General features: G+C 43.6%; 1 protein-coding gene and 1 pseudogene across 1 annotated transcript; both read right to left on the reverse strand.

Moving 5' to 3' along the window:
* LOC115416004 (CCR4-NOT transcription complex subunit 3-like) overlaps window positions 1-5,205 on the reverse strand; it is a 36,526-nt pseudogene extending 31,321 nt beyond the window's left edge.
* Window positions 5,206-9,691: 4,486 nt separating this feature from the next.
* Window positions 9,692-17,988, reverse strand: LOC115415983 (coiled-coil domain-containing protein 106-like). The gene is made up of 8 exons (XM_030129662.1): window positions 17,949-17,988; window positions 17,744-17,867; window positions 16,257-16,408; window positions 12,987-13,187; window positions 12,669-12,822; window positions 12,129-12,262; window positions 11,139-11,299; window positions 9,692-9,940 (listed from the first exon to the last, which is right to left on the reverse strand). The coding sequence occupies exons 1-8, from the start codon at window positions 17,986-17,988 to the stop codon at window positions 9,785-9,787; spliced, it is 1,122 nt and encodes a 373-aa protein (XP_029985522.1). The 3' UTR covers window positions 9,692-9,784.
* Between the last annotated feature and the right edge of the window lie 3,428 nt (window positions 17,989-21,416).

Here is a 21,416-nt window from a genome sequence, read left to right on the forward strand (position 1 = left end):
CACGTGTCATTCATTAACAGTGCACATGTGCTCATTCATTAACAGTGCACGTGTCACTCATTAACAGTGCACATGTGTCGTTCATTAACAGTGCACGTGTCGTCATTAACAGTGCACATGTGTCGTTCATTAACAGGTGCAACATGTGTCGTCCATTAACAGTGCCGTGTCGTTCATAACAGTGCACGTGTCGTCATTACCAGTGCACTGTGTCATTCATTAACAGTGCACGTGTCGTTCATTAACAGTGCACATGTGTCGTCCATAACAGTTGCACGTGTAGTTCATTAAACAGTGCACGTGTCATTCATTACCAGTGCACGTGTCATTCTTCACAGTGCACGGTCGTTCATTAACAGTGCACATGTCGTTCATTAACAGTGCACGTGTCGTTCATTAACAGTGCACATGTGTCATCATTAACAGTGCACATGTAGTTCATTAACAGTGCACATGTGTCGTCCATTAACAGTGCACGTGTCGTTCATAACAGTGCACGTGTCGTTCATTACCAGTGCACATGTGTCATTCATTAACAGTGCACATGTGTCGTTCATTAACAGTGACATGTGTCGTCATTAACAGTGCACATGTCGTTCATTACGTTGCACGTGTCATTCATTACCAGTGCACATGTGTCATCATTAACAGTGCACATGTGTCGTTCATTAACAGTGCACAGGTGTCTTATTAACAGTGCACATGTGTCATTCATTAACAGTGCACATGTCGTTCATTAACAGTGCACATGTGTCGTTCATTAACAGTGCAGTGTCTTCATTAAAGTGACATGTGCATCATTAACAGTGCACGTGTCGTTCATTAACAGTGCACATGTCGTTCATTAACAGTGCACATGTGTCGTTCATTAACAGTGCAGTGTCGTTCATTAACAGTGCACATGTGTCGTTCATTAACAGTGCACATGTGTCATTCAACAGTGCACATGTCGTTCATTAACAGTGCACATGTGTCGTTCATTAACAGTGCACATGTGTCGTTCATTAACAGTGCACGTGTCGTTCATTAACAGTGCACGTGTCATTCATTAACAGTGCACGTGTCATTCATTAACAGTGCACATGTGTCGTTCATTAACAGTGCACATGTGTCATTCATTAACAGTGCACATGTCGTTCATTAACAGTGCACATGTGTCATTCATTAACAGTGCACATGTCGTTCATTAACAGTGCACGTGTCGTTCATAACAGTGCACACGTGTCATTCATTAACAGTGCACGTGTCATTCATCACCTTTTGCCAGATGTCTTCAAACTGCTCCACTCCTTCTGCTACTTTTTTCAGACATCGATCTATTTCACCTGAAAGACAAAAGACACAAACACTCAGAGAGAAAAGGAAATGAATGAACATAGAACAACACGGGTCCTGTTTTCAGCAGGTCCAGGTTTTCAGCAGGTCCAGGTCAAATACTACCCACACGTGAACAACAACCAGGGACTGATGGAAAGCAGAGCAGAGCATTTCCAAACAGCGGCTAAGGTTTCATCAAACACTGATACTGTAACAGGGGCATTATGGGACACATGAACACGTACATGTGGAAACAGCAGCTCCATTAGCTGAGCGTCAAAGCAGACACGCCCACATTTCAGCTCCATTACCAGCATTTCTGTCGGCCCTTTACGTATTGTGACACAAATGAGTTGTTCATTCAGTGTAAACAGGAAGCAGATGATTGAAGGCTCTTCTACTGTTTCTGACCTGGATAACACTGCGCCACACCACACACACACACACACACACACCACACACACACACACACCACACACACACACACACACTGCACGGTGCTGATAGAACGTCTGTATTAAACATCTGACAGAACAGAGTCCTGAAAACACAGTTAACCCTTTCATGCATGCTGGTCACTCCACTGGTCACTCCAGTGGACAGTTCTCCTCCAGCTGTCTCTTCTATATTCATGGATTTGGTCGTTTTTAGTTCCACATCAGTCAACACAGTGGATGCTCACTCTGCAAAAATCTAACTCTGACCAAGTGGATTGGTCTCATTTCTACTCCAAATATGTCATTAGACTTAAAATCAGGACAGAATCACCTACAGAGGAACTTTTCAGGGAGATATAAGAACTGATTTATAGACAATAGATCTGGAAATCTGATTTGGGTTAGGGTCACCAAGATAATTTTCACTGGTTCCATTGACCAGATTTTTTTTGCAGCGGAAGAAACCCTTATCAGTGGAAACCCTGGACACTACTTAACTATAGAATTACATTTACAGAATTCATTCCCAGCTCTTGTAGAATGGGTTTGGGTTTTTGGGGTTTTTCTGTGTTTTCTCATTCCACATTAATAGACATTCTCTATTCTATACTATACTATACTATAAATAGAATATACTAAATATGAAGTATACTATATAATAGAATATACTATATAATAGATAGAAATAAGTTTGGAATTTGTTTTGTTTTTTTTTGCCAGAAACATGGATATCTGTGCATTTTTCTCATCCACATTAGCAGACCTGGGGGCTGTGAACCCCAATGGACCCAGATCAGACCACCTCCGGTCCTCATTTGCATCTTACTCAACACAAAGCCCAAGTCCTCACCTTGAAGTTTCCTTTTATCGGCCATGACTGATGACTAGGATGAGGTCTGCATGTCCTCTGACCTGAAAGACAAAAAACATCTGTTAGTTGCACGGTTTAGGGTTAGTGCAGCTGAACCTAAGGCTGCACGATTAATCGATTTTAAATCGAAATCGGATTTTTTTAATTAGGACGATTTTTTTTAAAAAGGGAAATCGTTAAAATCGATTTCCTCTTTCTGGTGCCTCCGGGCCGTGCGCCTCCGCGTGCCCGCGGGCTACCGTAGGCTCTTCCTGTGACAGCGGTCTGTCACAGAAGTCTGTGTAATGACCGGACTTTGAATGTGTTCATGAGCCCGCAGTACTTATACCAATATAAGCCGTGGCTTCACGCACGGATCCAGCAACTGAAATATAACTGTATGCGGATCACTATCTTCTGTTTGTCCCGGATCCGTACCGTTCTGTCTTCTTCTGAACCGGGTCCGGGTCTCCGGGGTCATCAGCCTCAGCAGAGGAGCCCACACAGCCCTGTGCCCCACACACTCCACCAGCTCCACACATAGAATCCCTCCAGTGTGTCCTGGGTCGGTCTGTTCCCCCAGATTAACTGAACCGCCTGGGTTCATCATATTCTGTGGTCCACACACAACTGATGCCTGTCACTGACTTCACTGGTATGACTTCTGTGGGCCAGATTACCCCAAAAGGAACAAAACAAAACTCTTTTTTTTTTTTTAATAATTAATTTAGTCCTCTTACTTGCAAAATGTTTTTTCATTCACAAATGTAAGTTCTGTAAACAAACCAAACATTATTTATTTTTTGAAGCTGTTGAACTTCATTTAAAGCTGTTGGATAACTGTGGAAAACAAAAAGGCGGTAAAAACCATCAATATTTGCTCTGATTTGGAACATTTTTTGTAGTGTATTCCCCCTGACAAAACTTAAGGTATTTTCTTGTTGTATACATTGTTTGTATACTCTACTCATTTTAAAGATTTAATGAAGAGAAAAAACAAACACAAAACTGTGGGTTCATCATGTGATACCATCCCCAGATTTGAGGTCAGAGCAGAGCTTGCATTGTGGACTGCTCACGAAAACGACACCGCTGACTTCTGCTGTCTTTTCTAGTTATACCCAAAAATCGAATCGAAAATCGAGTTTTTAGAGGAAAAAATCAGGATTTTTTTTTGCCAAAATCGTGCAGCCCTAGCTGAACCTGAGGTGAAGCTGGAGGCACCGGAGGACAGAACCATGAAGACCAGAACCAGGAGGACCAGAAACCATGAGGACCAGAACCCAGCCCAGAAGGTGGAGGCACATGAGGACCAGAACCAGGAGACCAGAACCATGAGGACCAGAAGGTGGAGGCACATGAGGACCAGAACCATGAGGACCAGAACCCAGCCCGGTCTGGTCCAGATCAGAAGGTGGAGGCACACGAGGACCAGAACCTGAGGACCAGAACCCAGCCTGTTCGGTCCAGATCAGAAGGCGGAGGCACATGAGGACCAGAACCAGGCCCGGTCAGGTCCAGAACCAGCCTGCGTCCGGTCCAGATCAGAAGTAGCCCAACTCCATCCTTTGACCTCAACATCTCCTCCACCAATCAACAGGAACTGAACCACATGAGATGAGGACGTTTTACCTCACTGAATCTAAATATCTAAAACACTGGAATCTTCCTTATCAGCAGTAAATGAATCTGTTTATTCTAGTCAGACAGTTCCACACCGGGGTCATGGTTCAGACAGTTCCACCAGGGTCAGGGTTCATGGTTCCACACAGGGTTCAGGTTCGACAGTTCCCAAGGGTTCATGGTTCATGACAGTTCCACACAGGCGTCATGGTCAGGACAGTTCCACAACAGGGTTCATGGTTCAGACAGTTCCACCAGGCGTCATGGTTCAGACAGTTCCACACAGGTTCATGGTTCAGCGGTTCCACACAGGGTTCATGGTTCAGACCGTTCCACAACGGGTTCATGGTTCAGCGGTTCCACCACAGGGTTCAGGCAGTTCCACACAGGGTTCATGGTTCAGACAGTTCCACACAGGGTTCATGGTTCAGACAGTTCCACACAGGGTTCCTCAGTTCAGCTTTTCCACCCTGTCTTTACTGTAGGCCTTACAGCTGTTCAGGACTTCTGGCACCAGTTTAACATCACATCTGTTCAATCTGGTCCCAGCCTCTGGACCGGAAGTCGGTCTGCGGTTCCACCTGAACTTGTTTCCATCACAGTGGAACGACTTCAAAGTGTAAACAGTCCGCTTGTTTACAAACACAGCCCGTAGGTCACTGGGCATTTTCTTGAACTGTGTAGCAACGGGCATTGTGGGAACCGGAGTTCCAGCATCTGAAGTAGAAGAGGGCAATGAAGACCTGGTCCGGTCACCCTAACCCTAACCTGGGTCCCGGTCACCCCTAACCCTACCCCTAACCCGGGTCCGGACCCGAGTCTTTGGTTGCGTTGTGGGTTCGGCCCTTCTGCGCAGACTCAGATGTTTGATGTGGAAACAGTTTGGAAAGAGCAGAGAAAGGGAGAGAAAGCCCCCAAAAAGAGTCCTCCTTTCACTCTACAAACTATTTACCTGCAGTTTTCCCACTTCCGGTTCCTTCCCGCTGCCACACCGCTTCTGTAAATCTTCAACAACTCAGAATGAGGAGGATTTTGTCCAAAAAGAGTCACTTCTGCTCCTCAAACAATCACACCGTACATCCAAGATGGCGGACAGGAACACCAACTCCTCCTCCTCTGATGCCCTGCTGACGGAAGCCCAGCCCACTCCTCCTGCTATTGGTCTACTGGTGCCTCCTGTGCCATTCTATTGGTTAAGACCTACTGTCAGTCCAAAGGGAATGGTTTTCACTACTTCTGTTAAAGTCCCACTTGATTGGACGAGTCTGAAGGGTCAAAGGGGTAAAGGGAGCTTCTGGCCGCAGGGGATGATGGGAATAGCCGTTTACCTCTGCTTCGATCAGCAACTCACTCAATCAACTAATTAAGTTATTTTTATGGCGCCAAATTATAACAAAAGTTATGTCCTACACTTACATATGGAAGGGAATAAAGCAGACTGTGACAAACTAACAATTAAACTAATGAATCAATTCAACATGTACATTAACAGTGAAATCAGAGTCTGATCAAATCTACAAACCCTAACAATAAAAAAACATCTAAAAAAGAGTGAAATATTTAATAACTGGTAAAACACAAGTAATTCTTCTGAGACCAAAGTGTGAACAGAGTCAGAAGCAGGTTTATTAAAGCTAATGTTCGGAATCAGTTTTCACGTGGCTGCAATTAAAACAGAGAAAAGATAAAGCAGTAACAAACAGAGAAGGAGCAACATAGCGATGAATAAAGACATGAATAAAGACATAAATACTTTAAATAAATCCATGGAACCTCCATAAATTTTTGACAGGTTTTACATTAAACACCAGAATAATCCATAGAGTGTTTTTCACATGCATCAGTCGGTGGGTTGGTTCATATTATGTTGAAACTGGTTTAGTTTTCTCAGTTCAGCTGCAGCTTTAAACTGATGGATTTATTTTTAACAGGGTTTTTAAGGGGATTTGATTCATATTTGGACTAACAGCAGAATCATGTGACAGTTGGTTTGAAGTGTTGTTGTCATAGGTGGTCCTCTGCTTTTATGGTCATCTTCCAGTTGAGGTTTTTGTCTGAAAGGAACAAACGTGTTTCCAACGAGAGAAAAAACTAGAAAGCACTGGGCACCGCAGACCTCCGCCAAGGCAGATCTACCCCCCCACCCCCAATCACCACCAAAATTTAATCATTTCTTCCTTGTGCCAGTATCAAAATTTCCTGAAAATTTCATGAAAATCCGTCCATAACTTTTTGAGTTATCTTGCACAGACAGACAGACAGACAGACAAAGCAGAGTGATCACAATAATGACCAAAAAAAGTGGTAAATGGGATTTTCAGTGTTCAGTGTAAATGTCCACAGAGTCCACATTCCACAGTGGATGTGGACAATTTAGTTCCAGATACAAGAGATTGTTCTAAGCTACAGGTGGATCCAACTGGAGGAGAATCAGAGTCGATTTGAATTTTGGATGAATTTTGGAAAATGTCTCAATGATGACAGATGGAAAACTGTAGATCAGGGATTAAAGCAAAAATTTTTCATCTGACTGAAAATTTTCTTCTGGTCAAAATCATTGTCCACTATTAAAAATGATGCAGTCCAATACTACTGTAGCGTACAAGTTTACATAGTCAATTTGTCAATACTGTAAAACGCACTGAATGGGAGAGTGTACAGGTGTAGAAGATTAGTAACATGGAAAAAAAATGTCATGAGTGGTATTGGTGGGGGTCTGGGGGTCCTCCCCCAGAACATTTTTAAAGCTTCAGGTCAGTTTTGGTGTTCTGTGGTTAATTTTAAAGGGATGAAAACCTGTGAAGCAAGTGAAAATAACTAGAAGAAAACCTTACTGCAAAAAATGAGTGAAAAACTTTTTATTTAACAATTTAGGAACTCCTAAAACATAACTCCAACTCCAACAGCACATGAATTTTGGGGAAAATGTCTGTGTAAATGTAACCCTAACCAACTCATCTTCAGCTTCTCAGATTGATGGTGGATCAGGACTTTTTTACCATTGGAACCAAACAGAATTTTCTTGTGGCAAACTCCGCACATGCACGCACCAGGCTGCTTCATTTTTTTGCACCATGATCTAATTGGAGTTCCATCGTCCCTTCTCATCAAGCCACGCCCACCTCCATCACAGGGTGTCCCATAAGTCTCCATACATAGGAAAAATAAACGTTTCTTGACATAAACCATTTTTATTTATATAATATGCTCTATATGACTGCCATTTTGTCGGAACACATTTCAATGCGTGTCCTCCACTGCTGAAGAACTAGAAAGAAGAAATATAAAGAAATACATGTTAGAACCATATATGTATGGAATGGATTATGTCTCCTATGTATGGAGACTTATGGGACACCCTGTATTTTCCACGCATCTCTCAATAGTTCCCACTTCAGCTCCTTCCTCTACAAACGTGTCCATGATGTCGTATATGCTAGCCAAAATAATCTGTACGTCATCAAACCTGCGTCCCACAACCCCCCCCGCCAATATCGTGTCTCTTTTGATTGGAAGAAATTCCGTCAACTGAAACAAAAATATATTCCGTTCCAGATCCTCTGTGAGGGTATTTAAAATACAGTGGCTTTGCAAATACCAAGGGTGTTCCTCATTCATTCAGTTTTATCTTCGTACTGTACCACAACATAGAAATAAGATGCTAAACGGGTCCAAATAAGCACTTATGCAGTCGGGCGCGTAACCGCGTAAGGCCGCGGCGCGCACAGCCGCACGCACGGGAAGGGCACACACACACACACACACACACACACACACACACACACACACACACACACACACACACACCACACACACACACTCTAGTCATATACCGGCAAGAGGAGATCAGCCCTGAACCCAAACATGAAGGTCCATGCAGATCAGTTGTGTCTTCTTCCCTTTTTGCTGTGGTTCTTTCAGAATGAAAGCTCCTTGTTCGCACTAAACTCCAGTTAGTCTGGAGGCTGAACTTCAGTGAAGCTGAACTGGTCCATGTGTTTGTAAGGCACAGAATGAGCAGAGTTTCCTTCCAAACAGAAATAGTCATCAATCTGTCCTCCAACAAAAATAAAAAGAAGTCATCTTATTCTCATCACTGTTAAACCTGTCAGCCCCCTGTGCCCCCCTGTGCCTGTGTTCAACACCTGCAGATTCAGGTCTGCAGACCCGGGACCCAGTGCCGACTGGACTCCGCGAAACACGTGGGGAAGTTACTTCAATATGACTTCCCCCCCTCAATTTTTCCATTTGACGGAAATCCGTCGTGGTGATGGAGAACTTTAATCCCTGCTGTAGATGTTGTGACCTTGCTGTGACCTTCAACTTTGGCCTACTGGGACCAAAAGTTAATGGGTTGGTCCCAGGGCCTAGGCCTATCTCTGGGGAAGATTTGGGAAAGATGGGTGGAAGAGTTTTACACTAAAGATGAGAACAAACAAAAAAAAACAACACACACACAAAACAAAGTGATCATAATACCTCCTGGAGGAGGGAATGAATTCCAGCAGCACATCGACCTTCCTCTACCTCAGACACAAGGAGCATCCATCCCATCATGCATCAGTGCATTACTTTGCTCTGCCACCAGAGGGCGCTTCAGTCCTGGATTAAACAGAACGGGCCAGCTTTCCTTTAAATGTGACAGTTTTATAACAAGCATGGGTTTAAAGGCACTCATTCAACAGAACAGAGGCGTCCTGCCTGTCTTCAACCAGACCCAGACCCATTCCCAGACCCTAACCAGACCCAGACCCATTCCCAGACCCAGCTCTGCAGAGAACACCTCCTATCCTAGCACTGACAGTCCATTTTAATGGATTATGGTTATTTTGTTGTTTTGCTTGGTATTTTTATTGCACTTTTAAATTGTACAGCTGTTTTATGTCTTCTTAATCTATTCTTGTATTTTATTTTATTTTTTTAATTTTTGGCTTTCCCCTGTAAGTCGCTTTGGAAAAAGCATCTGCCAGATGCATAAATGTAATTCAATCTAGTCTCATATTTGGATCAATGTGACAATGGTCACATAAATAAAAAGTTCTATTCAAAACCAAACCAGTGCAGTTCCCACTCCAGTTTCTTTACTTTCAGCACATACATAGTATTCAGTCATAAATCCAAATCATAAATGCATCATCGCGACCAACTTAAAATAACAGACATTAGATGAATGTGTCAGTTCAATCAACTGCAGTGTCACAAAAATACATGAAAACAACAGAATTCTTGATCATATTTAACAAAAACAAAGGCAGAAGAAACTACAGTTTACAGCCAAATATTCAAACACAAATGGACGAGTTTCAAAACCTGCAACTATTATAATAATAATAATAATAATAATAAATGAAAAGGCCTGTAAAGAGAATTCAGATGAACCACAACTGGAACTCAGATTCCTCTAACTTTAACTTTCATCTGACTAAACTAAAGAAACACTTAAATGAGTTGAACTGTTTTCACATTAACTGTGTTGGACTTGTCACATTTATTATTGTTTCTTTAAGTGACACTGAAAAAAGGGGGCGGTGCCTCCTCCTCTGCTGCCTCCCATTGGTCAGTTCCTGAACCTATAGGAGATGGGCAGCAGCTTGTGCGTCTTCTTCATGCTCTGGACTTTGGCGTGCGTTTGCTCGTCCATGGTCTTATAACAGCGTCGGGCATAATCCAGAAGCTTCTCCTTAGACGGGTCAAACTCACCGACGTCCGCCACCTGTAGCACATTCAGGGTCAGGGTTAGACTTAGGAACAGGGTCAGGGTTAGGGTTTAGGGTTAGGAACAGGGTCAGGGGTTAGGGTTTAGGGTTAGGAACAGGGTCAGGGTTAGGAACAGGGTCAGGGGTTAGGGTTAGGAACAGGGTCAGGGGTTAGGGTTATAGGAACAGGGTCAGGGGTTAGGGTTATAGGAACAGGGTCAGGGGTTAGGGTTATAGGAACAGGGTCAGGGGTTAGGGTTAGGAACAGGGTCAGGGGTTAGGGTTATAGGAACAGGGTCAGGGGTTAGGGTTATAGGAACAGGGTCAGGGGTTAGGGTTAGGAACAGGGTTAGGGTTATAGGAACAGGGTCAGGGGTTAGGGTTAGGAACAGGGTTAGGGTTATAGGAACAGGGTCAGGGGTTAGGGTTATAGGAACAGGGTTAGGGTTATAGGAACAGGGTCAGGGGTTAGGGTTATAGGAACAGGGTCAGGGGTTAGGGTTATAGGAACAGGGTCAGGGGTTAGGGTTAGGAACAGGGTCAGGGGTTAGGGTTAGGAACAGGGTCAGGGGTTAGGGTTAGGAACAGGGTCAGGGGTTAGGGTTATAGGAACAGGGTCAGGGGTTAGGGTTATAGGAACAGGGTTAGGGTTAGGTTGCCAGCTGCAGTCAGATCCTGTTTGTGTCCTTGAACCCATCAGCGTTCACTGCCTCAGATTCTTCTTCTGTTTTTCCTACAGTCTGAGTTCATCAACATGGTGTTCTGATGTCTGGGTTTGTTCCACAGCAGCATGTGATCAGACCCTAACCCCCTAACCCTAACCCTGGGGGTTTAATAATAATAATAAATGGATTGGATTTCTGTAGTGCTTTTCTATGAATGCATACTCAAAGCATACAGAGGATCCATTCTTCATTTGCTCTCACTCTCCTCTGGTGGTGGTAAACTACATCTGTATCCACAGCTGTCCTGCGGGGGGCAGACTGACATAACAGAAGCATGGCTCACATCCACACCTACGGCCCCTCCCACCACCAACGAACATTCACACACATTCATACACCAGTGTGAGTAGGAGCACTGGAGGCAAGGAGGGGGAAGTGTCTTGCCCGAGGACACAACAGCACATGACTGGAACGGAGCGGGATTCGAACCGCCAACCCTTTGGTTATTGGACGACCCCCTACCATCTGAGCCATGGCCGCCCGTTTTCACCTTCTCTGGTGCCACCAGCAGCAGCTCAGCGATGGGTGACGTGGACGCCATGGTGTTTCTGTCCACGCCGTGGATCTGGAAGGCCCTGGACATACTCCGGACCCGCTGGTAGGTGGACAGGATCTTCTTGTACCGGATCAGAACCCCATCTGGGTCCTTCACTGTGGAGGGACAAACCCAACAGGGTCAGGGTTTGGATCCCATGACACTACTGCTGTGAGGAGATTCAGTACGAAAGCAAGGGTTAGGGTTAGAAACAAGGTTAGGGTTAGGCTTAACCCGAACCCTAATGGAAGGGGTTAGGGTTAGCGTTAGGCTTAACCTGACCTAGCAATATTAGTAGTTTTTTTTAATAGTGTGTTTTCTATTGTGATGCGTGTGGCGGTCACATGACCTCACCTCTATGCTGCTGTGATGCATGTGGTGGTCACATGACCCTCACCTCTCTGCCTGTGATGCATGTGGTGGTCACATGACCCTCACCTCTCCGCCTGTTGTGATGCGTGTGGCGGTCACATGACCCTCACCTCTCCGCCTGTTGTGATGCGTGTGGCCACAACCCTCACCTCTCTGCCTGTTGTGATGCGTGTGGTCACATGACTCTCACCTATCTGCCTGTTGCGATGCGTGCGGCGGCCACATGAGCCTCACCTCTCCGCCTGTTTGATGCGTGTGGTCACATGACCCTCACCTCTCTGCCTGTTGTGATGCGTGTGGTCACATGACCCTCACCTATCTGCCTGTTGTGATGCGTTGCGGCGGCCACATGAGCCTCACCTCTCTGCCTGTTGTGAGCGTGCGGCGGTCACATGAGCCTCACCTTTCTGCCTGTTGTGATGCATGCGGCGGTCACATGAGCCTCACCTTCTGCCTGTTGTGATGCGTGCGGCGGTCACATGAGCCTCACCTCCCTGCCTGCTGTAATGAGTGTGGTCACATAACCTTCACCTCTGCCTGTTGTGATGTGTGCAGTGGTCACATGACCCTCACCTCTCTGCCTGTTGTGAGGTGGTGTGGTCACATGACCCTCCCTATCTGCCTGTTGTGATGCGGCGCGGCCACATGAGCTCACCTCTCTGCCCGTTGTGATGTGTGCAGTGGTCACATGAGCCTCACCTTTCTGCCTGTTGTGATGCGTGTGGCGGTCACATGAGCCTCACCTCCCTGCCTGCTGTAATGAGTGTGGTCATAACCTTCACCTCTGCCTGTTATGATGTGTGCAGTGGTCACATGAGCCTCACCTCTCTCCTCTCCCGTCCATGGTGATCCTGAAGATTCTCCTCATCTTCATCCGTGGTTCTCCTCCGTTCCTTCGCCCTCTGCCCTTTTTCTTCGTCTCCACAGACGAGTCGTCTTCTTCATCCTCTTCCTCAAACTCAGCATCGGTGTAATATTATCCTCCTCCAGGTGGAACTCCTGCTTCACTAGGGTTAGAGTTATGGGTTAGGGTGAGGGTAAGGGTTAAGGTTAAGGTTAGAGTTAAGGTTATCATTTACCCAGGGTTAAGGTCAGGGTCAGGATTAGAGTTACCTGGGATGGGGGCGGTGCCACGGCGGGGCCTTAGACCTGGTCCTGAAGGCGTTGAGGGTCATCCCAGACCTGGTGGTCATTGGGGAGGGGGGGTTTGGAGGAACGGTGGGCTGGACCTTCACCCCCCGCTGGGAGTCTCCGCCCCAATCAGTCACTGATCAAATAGATGATAGGGTTAGGACTCATGTGAGTCCATCTGTTCACAATGAACGTGAAGAAAAGAACTTCCATTTGTTTTGGTTCTTCCTGTGTTTATCTTAACCTTTAGCAGATCCAGAAAACAGATCCATACCTCTGATCTACGAAACAGATCCATACCCTGTTCAGTCGGACTCCTCATGCTGATTATAAATCGGTCTAACTGACATCGGAGATAGTTCCTCTCCTCTTCCAGCTCCTCGATGCGTTTCTGCATCCACACGTTTTTCTCCAGAGCCACGTACAGATGAGCCCGAAGATTAGAGACCAGGATGAAGGGACTGTAGGGGGCATGGGGGGGCGGATCCTGGAGACCTGGGTCTGAAACCAAAGGGGGACACATGGGGGGGGAGTAGGGTTATATAAACAGTCGATGGTTGCTAGTTAGTGTTATATAAACAGTCGATGGTTGCTAGTTAGTGTTATAAAAACAGTCGATGGTTGGTAGTTAGTGTTATATCAACAGTCGATGGTTGCTAGTTAGTGTTATATAAACAGTCGATGGTTGGTAGTTAGTGTCATATAAAACAGTCGATGGTTGCTAGTTATTGTTATATACAACAGTCGATGGTTGGTAGTTAGTGTTATCAACAGTCGATGGTTGCTAGTTAGTGTTTATATAAACAGTCGATGGTTGGTAGTTAGTGTCATATAAAACAGTCGATGGTTGCTAGTTAGTGTTATATAAACAGTCGATGGTTGGTAGTTAGTGTTATATAAACAGTCGATGGTTGGTAGTTAGTGTTATAAAAACAGTCGATGGTTGGTAGTTAGTGTTATATAAACAGTCGATGGTTGGTAGTTAGTGTTATATAAAACAGTCGATGGTTGGTAGTTAGTGTTATATAAACAGTCGATGGTTGCTAGTTAGTGTTATATAAACAGTCGATGGTTGGTAGTTAGGTTATATAAAACAGTCGATGGTTGCTAGTTAGTGTTGTATAAACAGTCGATGGTTGGTAGTTAGTGTTATATTATAACAGTCGATGGTTGGTAGTTAGTGTTATATAAACAGTCGATGGTTGGTAGTTAGTGTTATATAAACAGTCGATGGTTGGTAGTTGGTGTTATATAAACAGTCGATGGTTGCTAGTTAGTGTTATATAAACAGTCAATGGTTTGTAATTAGTGTTATATAAAACAGTTGATGGTTGGTAGTTAGTGTTATATAAACAGTCGAGGGTTGGTAGTTAGTGTTATATAAACAGTCATAGTTGGTAGTTAGTGTTATATAAACAGTCAATGGTTGGTAGTTAGTGTTATATAAAACAGTCGATGGTTGGTAGTTAGTGTTATATAAACAGTCGATGGTTGCTAGTTAGTGTTATATAAAACAGTCGATGGTTGCTAGTTAGTGTTATATAAACAGTCGATGGTTGCTAGTTAGTGTTAATAAACAGTCGATGGTTGCTAGTTAGTGTTATATAAATAGTCGATAGTTGGTAGTTAGTGTTATATTATAAACAGTCAATGGTTGGTAGTTAGTGTTATATAAAACAGTCGATGGTTGTAGTTAGTGTTATAAACGGTCGATAGTTGGTAGTAGTGTTATATAAACAGTCGATGGTTGGTAGTTAGTGTTATATGAAACAGTCGATGGTTGGTAGTTAGTGTTATAAAACAGTCGATGGTTGGTAGTTAGTGTATATAAACAGTCGATGGTTGGTAGTTAGTGTTATATAAACAGTCGATGGTTGCTATATAAACAGTCGATGGTTGCTAGTTGGTATTATATAAACAGTCGATGGTTGGTAGTTAGTGTTATATAAACAGTTGATGGTTGGTAGTTAGTGTCATATAAACAGTCGATGGTTGGTAGTTAGTGTCATATAAAGAGTCGATGGTTGGTAGTTAGTGTTATATAAACAGTCGATGGTTGCTAGTTGGTGTTATATAAACAGTCGATGGTTGCTAGTTGGTGTTATATAAACAGTCGATGGTTGCTAGTTGGTGTTATATAAACAGTCGATGGTTGCTAGTTAGTGTTATATAAACAGTCGATGGTTGCTAGTTAGTGTTATATAAACAGTCGATGGTTGGTAGTTAGGTTATATAAAACAGTCGATGGTTGCTAGTTAGTGTTATATAAACAGTCAATGGTTGGTAGTTAGTGTATATAAAACAGTCGATGGTTGGTAGTTAGTGTTATATAAACAGTCAATGGTGGTAGTTAATGTTATATAAAACAGTCGATGGTTGGTAGTTAGTGTTATATTATTAACAGTCAATGGTTGGTAGTTAGTGTATATAAAACAGTCGATGGTTGCCAGTTAGTGTTATATAAACAGTCGATAGTTGGTAGTTAGTGTTATATAAACAGTCGATGGTTGGTAGTTAGTGTTATATAAAACAGTCGATGGTTGGTAGTTAGTGTTATATAAACAGTCGATGGTGCTAGTTAGTGTTATAAAAACAGTCGATGGTTGCTAGTTAGTGTTATATAAACAGTCGATGGTTGCTAGTTAGTGTTATAAACAGTCGATGGTTGCTAGTTAGTGTATATAAACAGTCGATGGTTGGTAGTGTCATAAACAGTCGATGGTTGGTAGTTAGTGTTATATAAACAGTTGATGGTTGGTAGTTAGTGTCATATAAACAGTCGATGGTTGGTAGTTAGTGTTATAAACAGTCGATGGTTGCTAGTTAGTGTATAAACAGTCGATGGTTGCTAGTTAGTGTATATAAACAGTCGATGGTTGCTAGTTAGGTCATATAAACAGTCGATGGTTGGTAGTTAGTGCTATAAAATAGTCGATGGTTGTAGTTAGTGTATAAAACAGTCGATGGTTGGTAGTTAGTGTTATATAAACAGTCGATGGTTGCTAGTTAGTGTTATAAAACAGTCGATGGTTGCTAGTTAGTGTTATATAAACAGTCGATGGTTGCTAGTTGGTGTTATATAAACAGTCGATGGTTGCTAGTTGGTGTTAATAAACAGTCGATGGTTGCTAGTTGGTGTTATATAAACAGTCAATGGTTGCTAGTTGGTGTTATAAAACAGTCGATGGTTGCTAGTTGGTATATAAACAGTCGATGGTTGCTAGTTAGTGTTATATAAACAGTCGATGGTTGCTAGTTGGTATTATATAAACAGTCGATGGTTGCTAGTTAGTGTTATATAAACAGTCGATGGTTGCTAGTTGGTGTTATATAAACAGTCGATGGTTGCTAGTTGGTATTATATAAACAGTCGATGGTTGCTAGTTGGTGTTATATAAACAGTCAATGGTTGCTAGTTGGTGTTATATAAACAGTCGATGGTTGCTAGTTGGTATTATATAAACAGTCGATGGTTGCTAGTTAGTGTTATATAAACAGTCGATGGTTGCTAGTTGGTGTTATATAAACAGTCGATGGTCAGTGGTCTTCTCTGTGGTGGGCGTGGTTTACCGTCTGTCATCTGAGTGCCGTTGGTCAGGTGGTACGAAGGGGGCGGGTCCATATTCTCCTCCAGGGGAAATGAGACTTCGTAGGCGTTCAGGTAAAGCCCGCCCCTCCTGCTGAAGCCGGTCCAGATGAAGCAGAGTGAGTCATGTAGTGTTCTGAAACAGAACCAAACTTCACCGTTCATAAATTCCATGTCTCTGTGTTACAAGCCACACTTTTGGACCGTATGGGCCTTCTGACGTTCAGTACTAAGGAAGCAGTCCAGCTGCACGCTGGAACGACTGGGCTCACACTAGTGACGGACAGTGTGGAAAAAAAGGAAAAGAAAACAGAGGCTAATGACACAGTTTCAGCTTGTCACCATTACTACTGCCGCTTCAGGGGACAGTCCGGCTGTGGTCAGTCCAGCTGTGGACAGTCCGGCTGTGGTCAGTCCGACTCTGGACAGTCCGGCTGTGGACAGTTCAGCCGTGGTCAGTCTGGCTGTGGTCAGTCCGGCTGTGGACAGTCCAGTCACAGGCTGGTGAATAGTTAATTAAAGTCCAGTTGCTAATGACAGGTACACATCTTGTCTCTTACAATATACTCACATTTCAATCATACAGAACCAGTCTGTCATGATCTCACTTATGTGGAATGTAGACTTTATGCCACAAGTGTCAAACATGCGGCCCGGGGCCCAAATTCGGCCACCAAAGGGTCCAGTTCGGCCCTTGGGATGAATTTGTGAAGTGCAAAAATTACACTCAGATATGAACAATACTTTGAGTTCAGGTTCCACATTCAGACCAGTTTTGAGCTGCAGTGGGCAGGACCATCAAATACTACGAATAACAGAGAAATAATAACAACTGACAATGTTTCTGTTTGTAAATGAAATATTTTCATGTATTTACACTAAAACAAAGTATAATTTTGCAAAAATGTGAATAATCTGAAAAATATGAACAACCTGAAATGTCTTAAGAGGAGTCAGTACAATTTTACCATATTCTGTCTGTTATTTTTATTTATTTATTGGCTTAGAGTCTGGTTTTGACCAACTCTATATATAAAGTTGAGATAACTTTTTGTTGTGATATGGCACTATATAAATAAAATTTGATTGATTGAGTGATTTGACTGGTTTCCCCTGTAAGTCGCTTTGGAAAAAAGCGTCTGCCAAATGCACAAAATAAATGGAAATGTTATTTAATGTTTTGTGTGTTTGTAGATCCACTGTGATCTGTAAGTTATAATGAACATGTGTAAATGATAAACTGAGGCAGAATAGTGTTAAATTACACTGATTTTTCAGTTTGTTCATGTTATTCAATCTTTAGAAAGGATCGTTTGTAGATGTAAACCTGTTCAGAATGTAATTTACTTTTTTCGCTCTTAAACATAGAGAAAAGTTTGGAGTTGACATTATTCTGTATTATTCTGTTCTCTTATTTTCCTGGTTCAGCCAACTATAGATCAAATTTAGCTGAATGTGGAACTGAACTAACAGGAGTTGGACAGAACCGCTTATATTGCATGAGCGTGGTGGTTCTTGTGTGGGCCTGTTGTGGAGCTGCTGCTCTGGGAGGGGGCGGTGGTCCAGATGCTGTTCGAGGACGGGGGTGTATGAGGCTGGGAGGGGGACATCACAGTGTACCCACTAGAATAAACGAGACTACACCACAGGGTTAGGGTTACCTGGGTTAGGGTTACCTGGCTGGTCCGGTTCCTCTCTTCCGGTTGGAGGGTTCATGTCGGACACCCGGACCTCGGACCCGGTCCTGATGAGTAATAACCCGGGAAAACCGGGCCAAAGCGCGTGGTTCAGGTGTGTGTTCCCGGTGTGTTCGGTTATACTTCTGTAATACAGATAATAAGAGCTGACCCGCCAGGATCTGCGGGTCCAGGGTCAGGCTCAGATCCTCCTTCTGCTGCTCTTACTTGATTATAACTCCTTCTGCTCCTTCTGCATCAATTACCTGATTATAAGAGACTCCAGCTGCAGCACAGGTGAAGATCTGCGCACATGCGCACAACGGCCTCCTCCGCCACTCTGCAGCTCGAACACAACCCGCCTTTAAGGGTTTCGTCTGTCCGGTCCTCATACCTGCAGACTGACAGACTGACCAATCCACGGTCCGGTTACCTACATGTGGGGGGGGTCCGGACACAGACCGGAAACGTGTCACCGGTGGGCGGGGTGAAGAGAAAGACCGACACAGAGCCACAGGTGAAGGCGGAAGAAGAGAGGAAGAGCACGAGGAGAGGGTTCAAGAAGCAGAACCGAACCACCAGACCCAGAACCAACGGAACCAGAACCGAACAAAGGGACCAGACCCAGAACAACGGAACCAGAACGAACAAAGGGACCAGACCCTAGCACAGGTAACAGACCCGAGCCACGGAAACCAGAACTTTTCAGTGTTGAACTGCTCGGTTGGATGTTCCTGCTTCCTTTGCTGCTTCATGTTTCATATGTTTGGAGAGAATGTGTTTTTGTATTCATCCATGAAAAAGAATAGATTTGCAATTAAAAACAGTTTGAGAGTAAAAGACAGTAAGTGTCACTAAAAAAACCAGATCATTTGTTTGTAAATCAGTTCTCTTTGCTTGTGAGTTAAAAAACTTTTGTTTGACTCTTCACAACATTACTTGTGAATTTAAGTTCACTTAATGGGCGTGGCCTACGCTGATGGATGACAGCAGAGTTTCTATTGGTGGGTGTGTCCTGGCTCCAGCTCCGCCTCCAGCTTCTGCCTTTAACCCACTGTGTTGTGTTTCTGTTACTGGAGGTCAGCTGATATTCTGTGCTCTGTGAAATTAACATGTGTCCTATAAGTAATAGATTACACTAAATATGGTCGTCTCCAGCCTGTACATTCACAGCCTGAGCAGAAAACAGAATGAGTGAGTGAGTTCAGGAGCTGCAGACAGCAGGTGTATACAGATCCACTGGGGTCAGCTGGGGTACCAGTCGTGGTATCGCGGTGTCGTGGCACTTGTCACCCATTGCTCAAAGCCAGTGCTCCGTCCACTGTGTGTGTCAGCGGTGTGCAGGTACTGACAGTGAAGTACTTTTTTAGTGAAGTAATTTTCGTAAAGGTAAAATTGTAGGGGGCGCTATGGCACCGAATTTCAAATATTTCTGATAAATGGGTGTAGGCCTGGGAGACAGACATCTGAGTCAAATTTGAGCCAAATCGGTGTTCGTATGTCCGAACTGAAGAAATTTTAATAAAAAATATTAAAAATTTTTGTAGGGGAGCGCTGTAGTGCAAAATTTCAGTTTCTTTTGACAAATAGGTGTAGGCCGGGGAACAGATGTCTGAGTCAAATTTGAGCCAAATTGGTGCTCGTATGTCCGAACTGATTTCATTTTTGTAAATGTACATTTGTAGGGGGAGCTATAGTGCGAAATTTCAATTTATTTTAATAAATGGTTTAGGCCTTGGAGATAGACATCTGAGTCAAATTTAAGCCAAATCGGTGTTTGTATGTCTGAGCTGAAGCAATTTTTGTAATGGTAAATTCACGAAGAAACTTTGCAAAGTTTGCGATGTCGTCACACAAAAACGGTGACACCTATCAAAAAAATTCGGCTAACTTTTGATGCCCCACTTCTGTAGATACTGTACACCGATTTTGAGCTCATTCGGCCCAAACGGCCAAGGAGGAAATAGTTAAATACAACGTCAGCGAAAACGCTGACTCAGCATTTTGGAAATTTCAATCCAATATGGCTGACAAAGGGTTGGTTTAGGGGCGTGGCCATAATAATATTTTTTGTTTGTCTCCTCATGATGACTCTGTGTACCGATTTTCGTGGCTCTACAACAAACTTTACGTTGGACGTGCTCCCATTGGCGTAATGCATTTCCACTTTTCAAGGGGGCGCTGCGGCAACATGTCTTTACCGACAGCTACGAAACCTATATGTAAATTAAATTTCTCGCACTTCTGAATTTTGTGCAAATTTGGTGAGTTTTGTAAATGTTCGGGGGTCAAAATTGAGCTCAAAGCGCAGGAGAAAGAAAAATAAGACCAAAAAAAAAAAAAATTAAAGCCGCAAGCGGCATCTAAAGGCCCTCGCCACGGGCATGTCCAGTAGAAGTATGTCCATTGTTCCGCAGGTGGTGCTCTAGCACCAAATTTCAATGTCTTCTGATGAATGGGTGTAGGCCTGGGAGATTGACAATTGACTCAAATTTGAGACAAATCAGTGTTGTATGTCCGAACTGAACAATTTTTTTATAAGTAAATCTGGAGGGGGCGCTATGGAGCCAAAATTCAATTTGTTCCATTGAATGGTGTAGGTCGTAAGGTAAATTTGCAGGGGGCGCTACTGAGCGAAATGGCAATTTCTTTTGATAAATGGGTGTAGGCTTGAGAGATTGACAACTGATTCAAATTTGAGTCAAATCGGTGTTTGTATGTCCAAACTGATGTCATTTTTGTAAATGTACATTGTAGGGGGCGCTATAGTGCGAAATTTCAATTTCTTTAAATAAATGGGTGTAGGCCTGGGAGACAGATGTCTGAGTCAAATTTGAGCCAAATTGGTGTTTGTATGTCCGAACTGATGTCATTTTTGTAAATGTACATTTGTAGGGGGCGCTATAGTGCGAAATTTCAATTTCTTTTAATAAATGGGTGTAGGCCTGGGAGGTGGACGTCTGAGTCAAATTTCAGCCAAATCGGTGGTGTATGTCTAAGCTATAGCAATTTTTGTGATGGCAAATTTTCGAAAAAACTTCGCAAAGTTTGCAGCCTCGTCGCAAAAAAACGTGACACCGATTCAAAAAATTCGGCTAACTTTTGATTCCCCACTTCTCTAGATACTGTACACCGATTTTGAGCTCATTTGTCCAAACGGTTTTAGTAGGAGATAGTTAAAATACGTCAGCGAAACGCTGACTCAGCATTTTGGACATTTCAATCCAATATGGCCGACTTCCGGTTGGTTTAGGGGCGTGGCCACAATAATATTTTTTGTTTGTCTCCTCATGATGATCTGTGTACTGATTTCATGGCTCTATGACAAACTTTATGTTGGACATGCTCCCATTGACGTAATGCATTTCCAGTTTTCAAGGGGGCGCTGCAGCAACATTTCTTTAGGCCTTGGAGATAGACGTCTGAGTGAAAATTCAGCCAAATCGGTGTTCGTATGTCTGAGCTGAA

The sequence above is a fragment of the Sphaeramia orbicularis genome, unplaced genomic scaffold (genome assembly GCF_902148855.1).
Source record: "Sphaeramia orbicularis unplaced genomic scaffold, fSphaOr1.1, whole genome shotgun sequence".
Taxonomy (NCBI): Eukaryota; Metazoa; Chordata; class Actinopteri; order Kurtiformes; family Apogonidae; genus Sphaeramia; species Sphaeramia orbicularis.